Source organism: Lonchura striata, chromosome 8 (genome assembly GCF_046129695.1).
Source record: "Lonchura striata isolate bLonStr1 chromosome 8, bLonStr1.mat, whole genome shotgun sequence".
In the NCBI taxonomy this organism is placed as follows: domain Eukaryota; kingdom Metazoa; phylum Chordata; class Aves; order Passeriformes; family Estrildidae; genus Lonchura; species Lonchura striata.
The window spans coordinates 34,357,023-34,377,146 of NC_134610.1; the positions used below are offsets into that span (position 1 = coordinate 34,357,023).

At 42.5% G+C, this 20,124-nt stretch overlaps 1 protein-coding gene across 1 annotated transcript in view; it reads right to left on the minus strand.

Annotated features, from left to right (window-relative positions):
- Positions 1–20,124, minus strand: part of ERBB4 (erb-b2 receptor tyrosine kinase 4) — a 595,862-nt gene that overhangs the window by 101,156 nt on the left and 474,582 nt on the right. Inside the window, exons 18-19 of the mRNA XM_031505345.2 lie at positions 18,469–18,591; positions 16,356–16,454 (exon numbers count right to left, since the gene is read on the minus strand). Of these exons, the coding sequence (XP_031361205.1) occupies positions 16,356–16,454; positions 18,469–18,591 (222 nt within the window). The remainder of the gene's footprint in view (positions 1–16,355; positions 16,455–18,468; positions 18,592–20,124) is intronic.

A 20,124-nucleotide genomic window follows, 5' to 3' on the forward strand; every position in this document is an offset into this window, starting at 1 on the left:
CTTCCACATTCAGCTCAGTCCTACCCTTCTCAGACATGGAAATCATGTCACATTGATCATCCCTCTCTTCGTCCCCTTCTCAATCTGGGTGTATTACTGCTCCATTAAGTTAAACTCCTGTATGTTTGTATTTATATTTATATTTATATTTATATTTATATTTATATTTATATTTATATTTATATTTATATTCATATTTATAATTTTATTTTTATTCATCTTTATGTTTATATTTATACACCCAAGCCTGGTTTGGGCCAGTATTCCTGAGGAAACAGGTTTCAGTGACTGCACCCTCCTGGGACACCCCCAAGTTTGTGCACAACATTCTCTCAGCTTCTCTCTGGAGAAGCAGGACTCAGCAGCAAATGAACAGAGGTATTAAAAGAAATTAATAATCTGCCTGCACATCCACCTCCATGCTCCAAACACAGAGTAAGGTGAACGCTTACAGAAGCTCAGGTTCATCAGAAGTTGCACATCCAGATGCTGCATTCACACGCACCTGGCCAGCTGCTTTTTCTACAGGGAAATGCTGAATTTGGCTGGCACAGCAGGAAATAACTAGAGGCCCCAAAGCCCTGCCATTGAGGGGGTTTAATGAGCTGTTAGGCAGAGTTTTGCACTAACACCATCTCCTTGAAACTCCCTCTTGGCTTTAGGAAGACTCATTAGGGAACCTCTCTGTGGAACCAAAGAGAGAAGGTCACACTGTGAGTCTTGTTTGCATGTGTTTCCTCAGAGCCAGGACAAACTGCTAGGATTAAGGACGCTGCAGGTTTTGAAGGGGTGGTTTTGGATGTCATATTTTTTGGATGTAAGAGATTTGAGCTTTTTTTAGTTCAGTTTTCAATGAGGACCTCAAGCAGAGGTTCACTGGGTAGTCACTGGAGTCACTGCATGCTTACACTGGAGCACAAGTGTGCTGCACCATTAAATGCTGGGACTACCTTAGTTCAGAAAGTTCTGAAAACCCACCTGTCAAGTGAGCCACTACTCTAGAATTAAACCTAAGAATAAAAAAAAAATTAAAATTCTATTTCAGGGACCACACCCTGCAGCCTGTTCACACACAAATTAGATGGAAATAGCACCAGACAAGTGCCACTCACTTGACTCCTACCAAGCCAGTGCCACCAGGAGAAGATGGCCCCAGGCCAGTGTCCTGCAGCCTGGTGAGGAGCCAGGCATGGCACAGCACTGGAGCACTGTGCTCCACCATGCCCACCATCAGAGCTGCTCTCTGGCTGCTGTGGCAAGCACATTTCTCTCCCTCTCAGGATTTTTCATAGAGGTGCACAGAGAGAAATGAAAGAGAAAACAAATTCTCTTTCTGCTCCTTGATTTTCCTATGTGGAATGTGTTTGGAGAATTGTTTACCTGGGGTGAGTGCTTGGTTGGATTCTGGTGAGGATTGTTTGAGCCTGATGGCCAATCCAACCCACCTGGGGCTGGACTCTCAGAGAGGGTCACGAGTTGTGGAGAGTTAGAATCAGAGAAAGTAGGATGTAGTTTTAGTATCCTCCTTTTATATAGTATATTGATGTATTTTAGCATAGTTATAATAAAGAAATCATTCAGCCTTCTGAATTGAGTCAGACATGGTCATCTCTTCCCATTGGGTTTGCCTGCATTTACAATAGGCTGCTCTCTCACTGCTGAGAGCCTTTTCTGGAGCTGTGATGTGTCTTTAAATGTGCTGCATCTCTCAGAGCAGGCAAACCCCCTGAGACTGCCCTGCCTGGCACAGCACTGGCACAGCACGCAGGGCACCAGCCTGACTGACTCCTCACAGGCACTGCCTGCCTTGTTGACACTGAATTCAAAAACCAGCCATTGTCCCATGTGACTCAAATGCATTAGAGAGATGTCCCACTTTCCTCCAAACACCCAAAACCAGCACAAATCAGGGATGTGAAAGCCCTCGTTCTTCAAGGTCATACTTGCAGACTGCTGGGTGAAACCTTCCTGCCCACCTCAGAGAAGCAGTAGGTCCTGTTCATGCAGGAATAAACACCTCCATGCACTTACAGAAGCACTGCTGGCTCACTGTGCATGTTGGAGCAACATAAAATAAACTAGGAACAAAAATCAGTATTGTGATCCCTGTCCTGCAAACACTGTGCTGACTCCAAGAGGGCTCAGGTGCTGAGAATTATTGCTGAAATGCTTGGAAGCATAGGAGAAAAATTTTGTAGGACCCCCACACCACATAGTTGTTCCTTCTCCATGCTTTGTGCCAATTAAGTCTCCCAATTCATCAGAGCCTGAGTTAGCAGAGGAGAAACTTCCTCTGCTAACAAAAAAGAAAAAAAAAAAAGAAAAAAAGCGACAGGACTCTGGTACACAAGAAACCAAGTGTAGATTTTCCATCAAACCTCTGATCAGGGACAGCTCCCACCAGCATTTCCTGTGAATTTTGCCCTGAAAAAATCATCATGGTGATGAGAAAGCAAAATCTAGCCCATTTTCAGTTCACTTTTATGCATAGAAGCCAAGGACCTCAGCAACCAGAATTGTTCCCATTGAAAGTTGTCAGGACAAGTAACAGTGGGCTTCATTCTGGGGATCCCCCTTTGGAGATGAGGAGTAGGTGGTTTAACAGAAAAATATTGTGTCATTGTGACAAATGTTTTACTTACAGCCTTTGACACACATCATTATTTCAGAGCAGTCTGTCCAAAGTGATTTGTTTCTTACAACTTTGATGCAACTAGCAAAAATATTTGAAGTTGTAACCATGCAGTAACAAAGCAATTGTTTCAGTGGTGCTCAAAGAGGAGGGTAAACAGACATCACTGAGCAGCTCACACATCTTGTCAGCCTTGGCTGCACATACCTTTCCAAAGGAGGGAGTTATTGCTTTGATTTTTGATTTAGGATGAGTGATGGTAAGGTCTCTAGAATGGAAAAAAAAAAAAAAATCTATTGTGTTCTCACTCCTTTCTGAACAGTCTTCAGGCATTGCTTTGGTATTTTCTGGTATCACTGAAAAGCTTGACTTTATAATCACACACTCAAAGCCCCTTCCTTCTTCAGGATAAATTTAAAGGGATAGCATCAGATTAAAGCCTAATTTCATCAAGTGTATAATCAACGCTAAGAATTGTTTTAATCAAAGCTACATTTTTGCCTGGTATTTAATTTCTCACAATGGAGAATTCAAATCAGACTCATCTCCATCTTTCCCTCATCTGTATTCAGCTGCACAAGGACCTCACCCTCAGGACCTGGGTACTGCAAAGGGATGGTATTTGAACATGGCAAGTTTCATTGGACTGCTTGGCTCACTGTTGGGTTTTTATTCTCCTGACCAAGCTGGCATCAGTGAGCCACCAAGTCCTCCAAGTCCTGCTCCCTGTGTCACATCCACACTGCTCTGCCTGTGCTTTCCTCCTGACTTCCTACAGCTCTGCCTCCCACCTTTCCTTCCCTACTTTAACATCCTGCTGACCTACTCCTCTCCTGAAGATAAGCTTAGATCCTCTTTAAAAAGACTTTTTAAAAAGACTGGGTGTGGCAGGGAGGGGCTGGGGCTGCCCACGCCTCATGCAGGTGTGGGTGGGATTGCTAACAACTGGTCAGCTCCGAAATATTTATGTTCCTTGGCAATAAATTCAGCTAAATTCCCCCCTGGGTTTCCACAAGATTTAGGCAGCCTGCTGTCAGGGTAATATATATGTAACATTATAATCATAATGACTCTTTTTTTTCATGTTGATAAATTGTTGGTATCTGCAATAACCCCCAGAAAGAAGAAATACAACATCAGGTCTTTTACGTATGGCCGTGCTCAGGTCCTGGCTTCAGTCAGGGCAAGCCAAACAACTCCCAAACCAAACATGTTTCAATGAGTGCCTGCCTGCTACCAACACAAACACACCTCAGTTGAATCCATAAAAACAATTCTATTTAATAGGTTTTATTTCTGCCTGTGTGGATGCTCTCGAAAAGGAAAAATCTCACTGAATTTACAGAACTCAAGCAGGAAGTTGTAGATAAACACTGTTCAAACTTGCAGTACTGCAGGAGGAAATGTCTATTTTATAAGTCATCTAATTTGGAGATGCTACAAAGAGGGCAAAATAATAATTTATGTCATGTTTTTATCCTCTTTTGTGAATTACCACAATATCAAGATCATTAATTATGTTCATAAGAAAGCCTGGTATCACAGATCCCACATTTCCAAAGGAACTATCCAACTAATAGGACTCTAGAAATGAAAACCCAAACATTTTTTTCCTAGCATTTCCTACAGCAAACTTTGACAAGGCCAACTGGAGTGAATCTGCTTTTCAACAGCCTTGCAGCTGTCCAGGAAAAAAAGTGAAAAAGGCTCTTTTTAAGTGAGACTGCCAGGGAAACTCCAGGCACAGGAAGAACCAGTGGTGTTCCCCAGGGATCAGTGCTGGGGTCAGTCCTGTTTAGTTTCTTCCCTGATGATCTTGATGAGGGGTTTGAGCCTTCCATTAGTGAAGCTGGAGCATGTGTCCATCTGCTGGAGGGCAGGAGGGCTCTTCAGGGAGACCTGGAATGGTTGGAGGGATGGGCAGAATCCAATGGGATGAAATTTAATCAGTCCAAGTGCCCAGTCCTGCATTTTGGCCACAATAACCCCTGCACTGCTGTAGGCTGGGGATGGTGTGGCTGGACAGTGCCAGGCAGAAAGGGACCTGGGACACTGATGGACAGCAGCTGGACATGAGCCAGCAGTGTGCCCTGGTGGCCAAAAGCCAATGGCTCCTGGCCTGGGTCAGGAATGGTGTGGCCAGCAGGAGAAGGGAGCTCATTCTGCCCCTGTGCTGGGCACTGGTGAGGGCACACCTCGAGTGCTGTGCCAGCTCTGGCCCCTCAGTTTGGGAAGGACATTGAGATGTCCAGAGGAGGCAGCAAGGCTGGAGAGGGACTGGGAACACAAACCCTGTGAGGAACCCCTGAGGGAGCTGGGGGAGCTCAGCCTGGAGAAAAGGAGACTCAGAGGTGACCCTATCACTGTACAGCTCCTGAAAGGTGGCTGTGCTCAGGTGAGGGTTGGGCTCTTTCTCCAGGCAGCACTGACAGGACCAGAGGACACAGCCTCAAACTGTGCCAGGAGAAGTTCAGGCTGGACATGGGGAAAACATTCACTGAAAAGTGATTGGGCATTGGAATGGGCTGCCCAGGGAGGTGGTGGAGTCACTGTCCCTGGAGGGGTTTCAAACAAGATTGGACATGGCACTCAGTGCTGTGGTTTAGTTGATGATGTGGTGTTAGGCCACAGATTGGACTTGTTGACCTCAAAGGTCTTTTCCAACCTAGCTGATTTGAACTGTTAGGAAACCTGGAAGCTGAAGGCACTGCCACTGTGTCAAAGCCAGTGCTAGAGACATATCCAGAGCAGCTGTGTGCATGGGCCATGCAAAACTGACTTTCAGGTCCATTTGCAGCCTGATTGCAAAGCAGTAACCCCATCCACACTGTGGGGACTTTTGTCTGCCAGCACCTATTTTGCATCTTACTGCCAAGGTCAGCAGCCAAGAGGCTGATATTTAATAAAAAGCAGGAAAAAGGACCCATAGCTGTTCCACCATCAACCTTCATAACCAACACAAAGACTATTTGACATGACTTTTATAGAGCAGAAGTTTGGTTACATATAATTAATCCATGTATTCCCTGTTGCATGCCTTCACATTTTTGTTTCTTTATAAGACCTAACATCACCACGGTGTGATCACATTACTGGGATCAAAGATGATGCTGCACCTTTGAGCAAAACACCATCACTTGTCAGCTCTTGGGTCACTTCTAGAGGACTTCTGTGCCAGTGAAATGCCAAAGCCCCAGAAAACTGCAGCATGTCACTGAGAGGAGTACCAGACACTTTTTTTTGCAGAGGGCTGCCTGATCTGCAAGTTTGAGTGGAGCTACAAACATTTAGAAGGTGACACAATGTGGTTTAAAGTGTTTTCTGGAGCTCCAGAACACTTTGAAAGGTTGCCAAGCAGTCACATTAACTCTGACATCAATAATGTTGCTTTTGGTCTGGAGTTTCATCCCATCTGTGCCCCTCAGCTGATGAAGAAGAGATTTGTCACAGAGCAACCAGTCACATCTCCCACCCCTGCTCAAAACTAGGCAGGACACAGAATTCAGATCCTCAGAAATGGCCTAGTTCTAGTGCACAACTTAACCCCATGCACAAAGTGTTTAACATTCTAATTTGGATTTGACAGCATTCTTGCCTAATGAACATAATCTGAATTTTGAAACAACAAATACTTTAAAAGAGGGATTCACCAGAGTTCATTCAGAAAGTGATAAAACCACGTGCTTCAATCACTAGCACATTTCAAAACACATCTTCTGGCTATGGAATTCACTGGAATACATCTCCCATTGAAAAGCTTCAGCAGAAACTCCTCCTTTGAGTTTCAGCAAGTTAATAGATGTTTTATCAGGAAATATTTGTTCAGTATTTTGCCAAGAAAACAATTCCAACAAGGAAACTTATTTTCTCTCCTCAGCCTAAATACCATTTTTTACAAATGCTCTGGTTACTAAAATAGCTTTTCAGACAGACTTGTGTTTTTAGCTGATGACTCTAGCTGTTGATCTAAACCAACAAGGATGCATTTAAAAAAAAAACAAAACTATTTGCATGGCTTTAGAAAACAAGAAGCTAAATTCTGCTTCTATGCATGCTAAAAATCCCACTGAACTCTTTCAAAGGGCACTGCCCAGTCAGCAAAAGCATCCTTGACCCTGAGGAATGTTTCCAAGTGGATCCATCCCAGGGGCTGCCTATCCACTGACATGGCTCAGGCAATCAAACCCTGGGAAGTGCCTGCAGCCAGGTCCTGTCCCACATTCCTCTGCCTCCTTGAGAGCTTACATTTCCATCAGATAAACTCAGATTACCTCTCAGATAATCAGATAATATAACTCAGATAATCAAAGGTTCTTTGTACCTCAGCTGTTTCCTACCTTTGCACTGCTCCACATCTCAGAATTTACCTGAGCAAGCTCATCAAAGAAAGCCTTCAAAGCTCCATTTGTCAGCACAGCTCAAAAATCCACATAGCCATACCTCCTTAAACATTTCTGTGTCCTTTGTCATGTAAAACATGAATATAAAAACAAGCCCTGGCCTATGAGAAACCCATGCAATTCTATTTTGAACAATGCATATTAGCCCCTGTAATTAAAAGCCTGGTGTTCTATATGAAGCAGAAACCTTCAGGATACACTTGTAATCACCTTGCAAGTAACTAAGAGGGAAGAATACCTATTCTCCTTCTCCTGCTGCTAATACACAATTTGCTTTATATATCAAGTGCCATTCAGCATCTTTCCAACACCTGACCTGAGAAAAAGCTAATAAATCAACATTTTAGACACATTCTGAACAGATAAGTAGATAAAACAGCTTTGTCTGAAGAAACCTTATATAGTATTTGTGGGACTCAGATTCAGTCAAAGGAAGAAACTGAGAGCTTCTAGCCAGGCAAAAGCCTGGGAAAGTGCTAAGAAAGAATGTAAATAATTCTTTATCTCTCTTGTTTTTCACATTGCTTATAGTTCAGTTCTATCACTGTGTGTCAAGCACTCTGCACCAATGGTGGTGGGTTGTTTTCACTTCAGAACCAATGGATTTGGTCCTTGTGCAGCTCTGTATAAAAGAGAGGGGCATTTTAAATAAACAGGAGTTTTACTCTCAAGCCTTCTGAATCAAAGTTTACTTCATTCCCGCCCTGCCTCAACAACAATAAGTATTTGTCTACATAAACATCCTGAGGTAATTTAAAACCTGAAGATGACTAAAAATCAATTTTAAAAATTAAGTAATTTTCTCAGAGGTGATGGGATCTGTGTTGCAATTCAGAATTCCATCTATAAACTGCTACAGTGATAATTATTCCTCTCCTCTTCATCTGTTGTGTCTGTCCTGACTGAACACCTTTCAGGGCAAGGACAATCTCACTGCACTTTCAACAGGTCCAAGAGATGCTGTATTACCAAAACAAGAAACAACACTATCATAGTTAGTGTGGGAAATATTGCTCTGCAACATCTCCTTATTTTTGGAGCTCCAGCTTCAGTATAGAAGGACCCAGGCATTTCCAACCAGCATCTGCTGCTCTGTGGACTGCCAGCCCCAGTGTGACCTCAAATGGATCTGCTTATTCCAATTATTGCACTGATAGCCAAAAAGTCTTGGCAGAATATTACCAGCAAGCCAGTCAGGAACCACCTTTCCCTGTCTCATTTCTTCCATCATGAGCAGCAGTAGGAATATCTGATTGTCACTTGTAAACAGTAGGTACAGTGTTAATGTAAACAGATGTTAATTATTTTTATAAGTCTCTGACAGTTGCTGATGTATCAGAGGTGTCTGGATCAGTGCTGAGGCACAGAAAACAATTTTTCAGGGGTTATTTGCAACAAAGTACTGAGGGAGAAGCACTGCAAACTACAATATTTGGAGGTAAAATGTACTTTGACAGTGATACTTGAAATTCAGCTCCTATATCCTGTGCTTTTGTACCCTTGCATTCCTATTAAAAAACAGTCACAGCATGATCATTTGTATGTATATATGGATTTTTTTTTTTCTCCTTACAACACAAAAAGCCTTGTTGTCCCTTAACTTTAAGTTGACTTGGCACCTCATTAGATCTGCCATTAACCTCAAAGCAGTGATGGTTTGTTTGGGATGCATTACAGTTAAGCTTGTGGAAACAGTACCTCTCTTTTATTAACAGGGGTCCCATAAAACCCTGCATTTTTAAGCAGTTTGGCAACATTCTGGCATTCACAGTGCCCTTTAGGAACTTAAACATTAACATGTGCCTGGTTTATATTGCTAATAGGAGCTGGAGGCACAGACAAAAAATGCAAAGCTATTTCTTAACTACAGGTTTTCAGTTTTAGTGATAAGGCAACACTTGTCACCCTGTTTTCAGTGCCAAACTCTGCTTTACAACTGGATATCTGTGTCACCTTCTTCTCATAACACATCAAGCATTACTAAAGAACCTTATTTTGTATAATTTAATAATTTTACCAAGTTTTGTCACTTTTATTTCTGCACTTTGCATCTGAATCCCAGCAAGACTGTGAGAAGAATCCCAGTACCCCCAGCCACTTTGCTGCTGTTTAAGGAAAACTTTCTCCTGTTTGTAAGGACAAACTGAATTACAGTTTTCCACTGCAGCAGGATGTGTGCCTACAGAGGAACATCTCCCCTCTGCCTTAAATACCACCAACTCCTGGCTGTGCAGATGGAAAGACCCACACCTGCAGGCACTATATCCTCTTGGGATGAGTCCCCAGAATTCATGGCTTTACTGCATCCAACAGGAATTTTTACTGAAGTCTCTAAGATTACTCTCCTAAAAGCCCACATCCAAATACAAGCATGCAGATCCAGGGAAGGCAAGAAGCTGGAGGAGAGCATTCTGTCCCAGACCCAGATCTAACCCATGGTATAGGGTGGAAACATATAGCACAGTGCCAAGAGAAAAAAACCCCATGGTACTGAGAGCAACAGAAAACTCATTATGGAAATACAAATCCCATAAGCTCCTGATAAGTCCCCTAATAAAACTATTGTGTACCACTTTTGATACTCCTAGCACCACCTCTCAGCATCTTTTTTTTTTTTTTTTAGTATTCCCATCCTTTACCTGCTCAATTTCTAAACAGTTTTTCAACAGACCTCTCTCCTACTGTGTCCTGATAAAACACTGGCAACTCTGGGATCCTGACCTTCAGAACAATTACATATACAGCCAAGCAAATAACCCACTTCATGTTCCAGTAACCAAACCCAAAAGTACATGCCAAGGAGACAAGTATCAACCCTGTTATTGAGTGTAACACAAGATCTCGGTTAAAAATGTTTCCTTTATATATACTTTACAGCTAGAATATTTGCATTTGATATTGCAAATTCAATATTTGAATTTGATTCGACTCTTTAATACTTTCAATTAATCCACAGCTATATTTCCCTGTGAATAAATGAACACTCTCACCTGATCTTCTTCCCATGCACAGATTTACCCAGCTTTATGCAGGGTTTCCACATCATAAAGCATTGCAAAGCTGAAATAAGGAGTTCTGCAACAGCCATAACAAAAAGCATCTGAATGTACTTCCTGATTCATTTAGGAGTAACTCCTAATGTCAGTCCCTCACTAAAGCATGGGATTCTTCCTCAAACCTGGGGCAGACTTGGAAGGATTACTCTAGAGGTGAGGTCCTGGCCCTGCTGAATTCACTGGCCAATTCACAGCTCCCCTGAATTTCAGTATTCATGTGCTGGCCCTGCTGAATTCACTGGCCAATTCCCAGCTCCCCTAAATTTCAGTATTCAGGTCCTGGCTCTGCTGAATTCTCTGGCCAATTCACAGCTCCCCTGAATTGAGTAGGACTCAGACATCCCCCATCACCAGCAGCAGGCAAACTCACTTTCCCTCACTGCATTTTCCAGTTAGAGTGTTATGCCAGCAGAATTGTTTCCAAGCAGCCTGGCTTGTCTGCCTGTGCTTGTCCTTTCTATGTGTGTACTTTCACCACACAGCCACGTGCTCCTGCATATGGAAAATTAACCCCCCTGCACATACACACACACCTTACCCTCACACCCTGCTGAAGGGAAAATTACTGAAGCCAACATTTAAAGGAAAATCATGGCTTCAGGTGTAAATAACAGAAAGGTAGCCTTGAAACAGTTAATCTCCAGATGACTAAAAGCAGTTCACCTTCATCAGAGATCAGATTTCCAGCTACTGCAGAGGCTGAGTGCTCTGGGGGCCTTTGCTTGGTTCTCAAGGACAACTGGATTTCTGGCATCTCTGGACAAGTTGGAAATTGTAATTGCCATCAAAATGAGCTCCTGTGCCTGGGACTGAGAGGCAGAGTTCCCCTCTGAGTGTCTGCTCACACTCACAGTGTGCACGAGTGGGGAGGAGGGGGAGGCTGCACAGAAGGAGGTCTACAGTCACAGGGGTCATGTCCTTAACTCCTGCAATCACAGGATCATGTCCTTAACTCCTACAGTCACAGGGGTCATGTTAACTCCTACAATCACAGGATCATGTCCATAACTCCTACAATCACAGGGGTCATGTCACCCCTTGTCCCCCACCTCCTGCAGTTTGACATGATGGAGTGCAAACCTGTTTGAGCTGCAGTGGAGCACAGAGCCAGGCAGTGCTCACAGACCCCCCATGGCAGCTGGAAAGGAGGATGTGCAAGGAAATGACAGCAAAACCTCTTACCTTCATAAGGAAAATGTCTCACTGCTGCCATAAAGGATTTCATTTGATCCTAAACCTGCCCTTTCAACTGAGATCCAGGATTAACTCTTGTATTTCCCAAGTGGAATGACTGTGGACTGTGGAGTGTCTGGATGCAACCACTGCTAGCAGCAATGTCTTTTCAGACTTTCAGGAGCATCTATATGGTCTGTTGAAGACCTGGGTCAAACACGGGGCTGGGCAGGAGCATGAAGTGTACAAGGAATTAAAAATATTTAAAAATATTAATAAATAATATTTAAATAAATAAAATATTGAAACATATTTAACCAGTCATCCACATAGTCACATAAAGCAGACACACAAGATGGCTGAGGGCAAATGCACCTGAGGCCAATGCACAACTCCTCAGCTGAGGAATTGTGTATCACAGAGTGTGTCTGTAGCCTCAATAGCTCTGTGAATGCCACTGTGGGGCAAGCAAAAAATCAAAAAAAGCTTCAGCCTAGAACCTTTCTATTGAAGCCAACAAAGGAAATCAAGAAAAGGTAAATCTTCTCTCACCTTCTTCACCTGAATAACTGGCTAGCTGTACTTGCCACCTAGACATACTTGAGGAAACAAAGAAAGCATCTAGGCCTATCCATATATCTGCAGGGTTTCAGCTGAACAGGAGAAAGAATTCTCTAGTCAGCTACATGATTTTTTCTGTCTTCAATCCTCTCAACTGAAGATAAGTTTGATATTGATATCCTCTAGCTGAGAGCTTGTCTTTACTGTAAGACAGGCATACAATTTAGAAAAAGCTGTTTCTGCAGCACATCTGAGTGATTTATTCATTTAGTTCATTAGGCCGGACATAAATAAAAGATGTGGGTGTCAGTCCCCTCCATGCAGCTTTAATTTGCTTGCTCCATGCCTGGTGGAGGTCACTGTCACTCCCCACCTCTGCACTTGGCGTGACAAATGTCCTCCCACACTCCAAGCAGCAACTGCAGCGAGCACAGACCCAGCCAGGAAGCCTCTAGATCTTAATTATAAAACCATAAAAGAAACCAACTGCCTCTGAAGCTCTCTTACTAGGAAACAAATGAGAATGGGAAATTTATTTCCAGCCATAAATCCCAAAGCCTTCAGTTTAATTTTTCCCAAGTTAACTTTCTCACCTAGCTAAGCAGCACTGCCTTCTATTATTAGCTTCTGGCCCAATATCAGCTGACCACCATCAGTCAAACTGTCTTCATCTCAATGAGCTCAGGGACTCCCAAGGAACTCTGTGTATGCTGACTCGTGCTTGCAGCCTCTAATTATATTCTAACAGATAATGGAGCATTTAAACTCAGGGAGGACAGATTAAACTTGTAAGTGGATCAAAATCCTGGACACAACCACAGCTCATAGGATTACTTCCTGGAAACATCAAGCTTGGAGGAAAGGCTCTCATCAACTCTCTGTTGCTCCATGATAAGTTTTTTAAGAATACGTTTTCAGCCTCAAAGACTGCTGTACTTTCCAACTGCAGCATGTCTCTAGAATTTATTACATTGTCAGCTGAGTATCTGGGCTGATGTTAAACCATCTGACCACACCAATGGCTACTTGACTTATCAGACCATGGTAAGAGCCAAACAAATTGAGGCTGAAGAGGTGAAATTGCTTTCCCAAGTGAAACTGTAAGTCCCTGTTCTACTATCAAGGAGCCTCTCAGCTGCACATTTGCCTGTTTTCCTTGCCACAATATTCTCTACTCTCCATAAAACTCAGAACCATCATATATTCTGTTCCAGGCTCAGGGTGAGGAGCAGGACTGAGCTCCCTGCTGGTGCCCATGGGTCTTGATGGTGCAGGCAGAGCACTTGCACTCTGAATTCAAACTCCAGCCCCCCTTTGGGCACCTGCCAGAGCAGAAACTCTGCCCTGCAACTTAAACCCACGGCCATGCTGAGGGGAAAATCCTTTAGACTTTGTAATACACAATACACACTCACAAGGATGTGGGGAAATGGGGTAAACCTTCATGGACAGAACAGCAACAGCAACCTGTGTGTGGTGAAAATAAATCCACACAAGGCTTCCTGTGCAGCCTGGATCTGCCCTGGTCCAGCCTACTTTGCAGATCCCAGCTTGTATTGCTGTAGCAGACACAGACCTACTGCAGTGACAAATCTAGGGACAAACACAGGGAGGAAAGGGAAAGGGCTAGCTGGGAATGGGTGGAGAAAGCCTGGAAAACAAACTCTGCCGTGGCTCCCTCAAGAAAAATCCCAAATAAGGGCTGTGCTTTTGGATGGTGGCCAATCCATCCTCTCCTGATGGGAGGTGCTTGGCCAGAGCAGCAGAGCTGACATCAGGCATTATATCATGACAGTCATTACTGCTCCATTAGCAGGGCTCCAGGCTGCTGAAACGACAGCCCAGGAGCCAAAAGTGATTTTCTTTACTCCTTCAGCATAAGGTTTAGCAGAATTTCAGGAGCTGGCAGAGCCCTTTTAGACTCCCATTCTGCCAGCATCAGAAGTTTTCACCTGATCTATGGGCAGTGCCACTAATACCCACAGCAGCAATTCTGTGGACGCTGAAGTGACCCAAGTACTCCCTCTGCACACAAACTGCTGCTTTCCAAAGCCTTTCCATTTTCCAGAGCCTTTCTAAAAGGAATGCCGATTTTTACTTACAGATATAAGGACTTTCCCAGGAAGAAGTAATTGCTGACAAAAAGCACACCTACAAAGTCAAGGGTGTGACACATATAATGGCACCTTCCCACTAACCTCCTCTTCCATTCACTACCAACACTGGCAGACCCTTTTTAACAAAGAATTAACCCCACCATGTTCACTGTGGCATTTAGCCACCTCTATTCCTTTCAAAATCTGACACAAGTGCTTTTAACCAACAGCCATTATTCGTAACACTTTTTACTGAAGTGCAACTGATGCATTTTGCTTTCAGATGCACATTTGAATATTTCCTCATAAAATGAGTAAACAGTGTTCAGTTTTATCAGGATAGGCATACTGACTAAAGTCTTGAAGTGACAATAAGTAAAACAGTAAAACACTTTTTTTTACTCTCATGTACATTTCAGTAAAAGATATTTAGGTTATCTCCTCACGATTTAAATTTTGGCTTAAATGCTTTAAATGTTTATGCCTTTTTTGGGACAAGTAGAAGTAGTCACATTAAGGCCATAAATAATGCTTAGGTCATTCTCTTTGAAAGTGCATTGTTTCAGGAGCTAAACAACTGGTTTAGGCGGTATGGATGGCAAGAAACCTCTGTATAATTGGATTAGCAATTATTTCACAAGAATGAAATTTAATTATCTTCATCAATGCAGTACGGGAAAGGATTACAAATCACTGCACATATATCAAAACCAGCACTGACAGAAAACATTATTTCTCCTTATTGCCACTTGTATTAATTAATGATGAAGTCTAATTTTTTTTTATTGTTATTAAAAAGAATCTAAGGGCTATTTTTAACCTCAAGAACTAAAAGCATCTTTAATTTTTCTTTCATCTTGCAGCCACTGGGTCAAAAACTCAGGAGAAAGTATTAATTTAAAGGGAAACCTTCCCTACTGTAACTCTACAGCCAAAAATCTCCAGAATTCCCAAAAGGCTCTTCATTTCTGAGCCATTTATCAGATGTTTTGATGCAAACACTGGGGGGAAGTTTGGTCCAGTGAACCAAACTGACCTGAGCTGAGCTGTGAAACCTCACACAAGCAACTCTGCCTTTTGTCAAGGACCTTATGTTTTCTTTGCTTCGAGGTTAATCAGTATCAGAGGAGGAGCTATTGCTACTATTTCTCTATCAGATCAGGGGTCAGATCCTGATCTGGCACAAATTTCTCAGTTCCACACAGTGATAACAATTCCCTCACTTTTAGGCTGGAATCTGTGTCACTGACTGACCACTGACACCCAGTTCACTGGATCTCACCTCTCCTCTTGGGGCAGCTCAATTATTAGCAAGATTCTTTGTCCATTAAGCACAGATATCTAATACTTGTTATCCCTTTAGTGCAATTAATTCCTTTTAAACAGTGCCAAAACTGCCTTTTTTTTATTATTTATTGTTTGTGCAAAATGATTACTGAATGCAACAGAACAACAGAATGATAAAATAATCGAGGCTGGAAATTATCTAACCAACATAAATGTGTAGTGCTCTGTAAAAAACACAGGAAATCCCTTCCTCTACACAGCCTTCCTTCAACTGCCTAAGAACTCAGACATAAAACAGCTGTCTGGAGCACCTAAATCCATAGCTGCACATTCCTGTTCACTTCTAGGTGGAAGAATAGACTATATAATGGGAGTACCTTCTCCTTGTGGCTTACAGTCTCATTAATGCTAAGAAATCAGGCCTACACACAGAACAGGTCAGCAAGACTTAAAAGCCATATGCAATTTTCAAGTTCACAAGAATGACCTACAAAAAAAGTGCAAATTTCTATGACTTATCAAAAATTGTCACTGAATAAGAAATGGAGATTCATGGTGTCAGTAAGCCTTGATCTTGACACAGAGCTGAAAACTAAGTGTAAAGCCTCTGTGATCATAGACCATTCATGGACATTACCATCTTGACCTCTTATCCATGGCATTTCAGATTTGTAGAGCAAAAGGGCTTTTAAATCCAGCATATTTTATTTTTCCCCTTCTCCCTGTTATGCTTTGCAGCTGCTGCCAGCTTCCAGAGTCTTGGAACACCAAAGTGGGGGGAAATGAGCTGAATTTCTGTTCCTGTGACTTCTACACCAATACAGACCTGCATGAATGGTAAGATCCTCCCCTGCAACTCCTGTTCTCTCTTCCATAGCTTTTCTGCCACAGAAAGATACAATATCTGGCCCATGAGACAGAGGAGTTTTAGTCTTACACTGACAGAAAAACAAATTCTTAGAAAACTCCAAGTATCTTGGGGCACATGCAGTGGAAAACCCAGCCCCACCAGGTGCTGTGAACAAGCCTCCTTCTGCTATTTAAATATAAAGAAAGAAAACTGGCAAGAATTTCCCTTTACAACCTCTATGGGCTACAGAAAGGTACCACCCATGCCAAAATCCAAAGACATTGCTTGTGTTTTACTTACATCCATAAACTCCACGTTGGCTTTTGGACCAGTGGTCTCATTAAGGATCTTGATGGCCACAGGAATCTTTACTGTTTCTCCCTCAGGGACCCAGATCCCCTAGAAAAAGAAAAAAAGAAGACTAAGAAGACAATAATCAGAAAAAACTTGATTCAGAGTTACAGTTCTTTTTGACACATTCTGTCATGTTATACAGATCTGTTATGGGACTCATAACAGAGAATACACAAAATTACAAAATAAAAGAATTCCATAAAACTGCTTCTAACATCAAAACTAAACTCTGATTTAAAATGAAACATTTTGTATCAGTGAACATCCTTGATTTTCTTGTCCACAACAGGGTTTCTAAAGAGTAATAGCAGCATGGACATGATGCACATTTTCTAGTGACTCAGATACAATTCTGATACTGATTCGGATATAATTAAACAAAAATCTGTATTTTCTGTCTGGATTCTGATGCTCAAATTTGAAGCCATCAGTAAACTCTCAAAACTGATTATCACCAGATCATAACATCATGCAGGAACAGAAAACCCTGAGGATAATACATTTAGAATGAAGCATTTAGGGGCTGTTTGTAGTTTGTATAATTACTTAATACCTGAGAATAAAAAACTTAGGTGGCTAAATAGGAAATTTAAAATTAAAATTCACAAACTGTCTTGGGCTACTTTTCCATCATTCTTGACTACTGCTGTGTTCTTGTCAATCTCATGGCACATTCTAAGTACATTCAAACTCGTAATTCATAAATCTATTCCCGTGACCTTGTAGCTACAGCGACCTGGTCTGTGCTTCCTTCTTTTCCTCCCTTCTTTGAGGACACATGCAGGTGCTCTGATCTACCACCTGGTGCTCCCAAAGGATTGGGGAATTGATTTGACATGCCCACTAAGCCCCACTTCATGCCTTTGAGATCTGGACATGGCCAACAGGTCTTAAAAAATAAATACTTCTTTAACTGAAGTACTTTCTCCTTTTTGGGTTCCACCCTCACATCCCAGTTGTTCAAGTATGCTCTGAAGTAACTCATCTTTTTTTTTTTTTAAGTGGAAGAAATCAGAAGTGCTACAGTTTAGGTGATGGCATTGCTTTTACTAGGTATTATTGCTGGTGCAAGACCCATGTGACACTTGTGAAATGACAGACAGCGTTTATCCATCTTTCCAAAAGATGGAATATGATAAAAGATGCTTTAGGTAAGAGCAGAAGGGCAAATCTTGGTGCTTCACTTTGCCAGCAGGACAATCCAGTTTGTGTAGCCCTCTTGCACATAAAAATGACTGGGGCTGACATGTTTTTGCTCACCAAGAAAGAATATTTGCAATTTGAACTCAATCCTGAGGATGTGTTCCTTGCACACAATTCCAGAGCCCTTTCTCTCCCAGGGCTCAGGAACCACCCCTGGGACAGGCTGTGTTGGAATCTGGTATTGATGATTCTGAGACTGTAGAAATTCTCTGTCTTTCTGCCCCGCTGCCAAAGCAGAAGCCATAATTGGTCTGTGCTGGTTTCAAGGTTGTTTATTCTGTTTATCTCTCACATGTTCTGCTGCCCTGCCCAGCTCTGTCCTGCAGGGCAGCGTGTGGGGCTCTGCCCTCAGTGGGATGTTACAAACATTAAATACCAGAAACTCCCTGGGCTGCATTTACAATAACCTAGTGCCAATATCTGTCACCTACGTTGGACAGTGTGTCCCCAGCCTGAACCAACAGAAAAATGCCAACACCAGAGTGAAACATGGAGGGCATGAAGAAGGAGAAAAAGGACAAGGCACACCCAATTTCCTCCATCTTGTCCCCTTTGGACCCCTTATCTAGAATCCTAAAATTTTACTTTTGCACCTGTGCCACACTTAATTATTACTTATATCAAACCCTCAGAGCTGGTAATTCATCCTGTAAGATTGAAAACTCTTTTCCATGGGCAGAGATCACAGCCAGTGTCTCTGGGGGCTCTGTCCAGGGGGGTTCCTGACCCCTGCCAGGGTCCCAGGGCAGCCAGAGGGAATCCCTGGATTCTCACAAGGCTGCTGTGCTGCAATGCACAAGTTGCCTGCTCCAGAGGTGAAAGAGGGGACTCAGGGCTGTGTGGGGAAGGCTCTCACCTTGTACACTGTTCCAAAGGCTCCAGAGCCCAGCACCTTGACTCTCTTCAGCTCTGTCTCCTTCAGGATGCGGAGCTGGGCTTGGTTGGGCGCCGTGCCGCTCGGGGTCAGGGGCTCCACCAGCTGCAGGGAAAACCCAACAGTCCCAAACATTGCTGAGCAAGGAGACCCATCCGGAGTTTGTGCTGAGAGCAACCAACCCAAGGAAATACTGGAACCAGACAGTGGTGGGGATCTATTGACCCCTGCCCTGTCAACTCTTGGAGAGATTTTTCATCTTCAAAAGCAAACGAGCAACGCCACGAAACCAAGAGACCTGATAAAGCAAGTCCTCACTAAAATGCAGTAATTTCCACCAGAAACTGCGTGATGGAATTATGAACTGGAAATTGAATTGGTGTCAGAGTAACACATCCAAGGACTTCTGATAATGGAGGCAGTATAAATATTTTCTACATGACAGAAATATAGCATTTATTATCAGTGTACCACATCCTATTTTTGCCCATTTTAGTGTCTTTTAAGTTGGCCATATTTCTTTTTAATGGCCTGGACTAAACGGCTCATCACATTCTTATTCTGTTTTGAGGAAGGGACGATTTTCTGAAATTCTGTTTTACCACATAGGAAGACAGCTTTAGGGAGAAAACACCTTAGAGCAGGCAACTAATTTATAACAGCCACTAATTTACTGCAATTAAACAATTTGCCCAAGATGTCCCAAGAAACTTTGTAAATGAGGCACAATGGCACATTCAGATAAAAATGCTCATAGATCTCATACCATCTCTGCCAGAAAAACAATGCTTCTTTAAAAATAAATTAAAAATACACATAGAGAACAATACTCAATACAACACATGAAAAGCATTTTGTTCCTTTACAGGATGACGAAAATAATTCAGAGCTTCTCCTACTCAAATTTGTTTGAAAACAATGCAGCACTTCAAAGCTGCCTGTTTACAAGGCTAAACTCATCATGCTCTGCAGTTTGAGATCTACTTCTATAGCTCTTTGGGCACCATGAACTACTTAATTAGTTGACCAGACTAATTAGTTTTGTTCAGGTGAAAATACTAGTATCTGGCAATTAACGGGGAAGAAAACATAACAAATCCAAACAGCAACAAGTTGAGTGATTTCTCTTTCCTCCATCCTACTTTAGATGTTCAGTATTTATACCATGAAAAAAAGGTTTGTTTTAGAAGAAAATTAGGCAAACTGGCAGCACACTTCTGTATTTTCAGTTTGTGAAGGATGAAAAGAGGTTCTGTGCCACAGTCATGGCAGGGAGAAGAGGGGATGTGTTGTGGGGGGGTCTAAAACCAGGCTTGTAGGGTTTTATAGAGAATGATCTACAGAAAGAGTAAGTCCTGTTGAAGCCTCCAGCTAGAAAGAGAGACTTCAACTAAAGCTAATTGCTTGTGTGTTTATTTCAGGATGCTGCTGATTTAATCTTCAGTTTCTCACCCAAGGCAGCAGCTTCCCCACATGTTCAGTAGGAGGCCCTGGTCCCTCAGGACTATTGCCAGCCACAGCTTTTATCTGACCCAGTGAAAAATGAAATCTGGATTTCAAAGCCAATGCAAGGAGAACCACCTGCTTAAAATAATTTATGCTTAAGTATGGGTTGATACAGTGGCAAGATTTATTCAT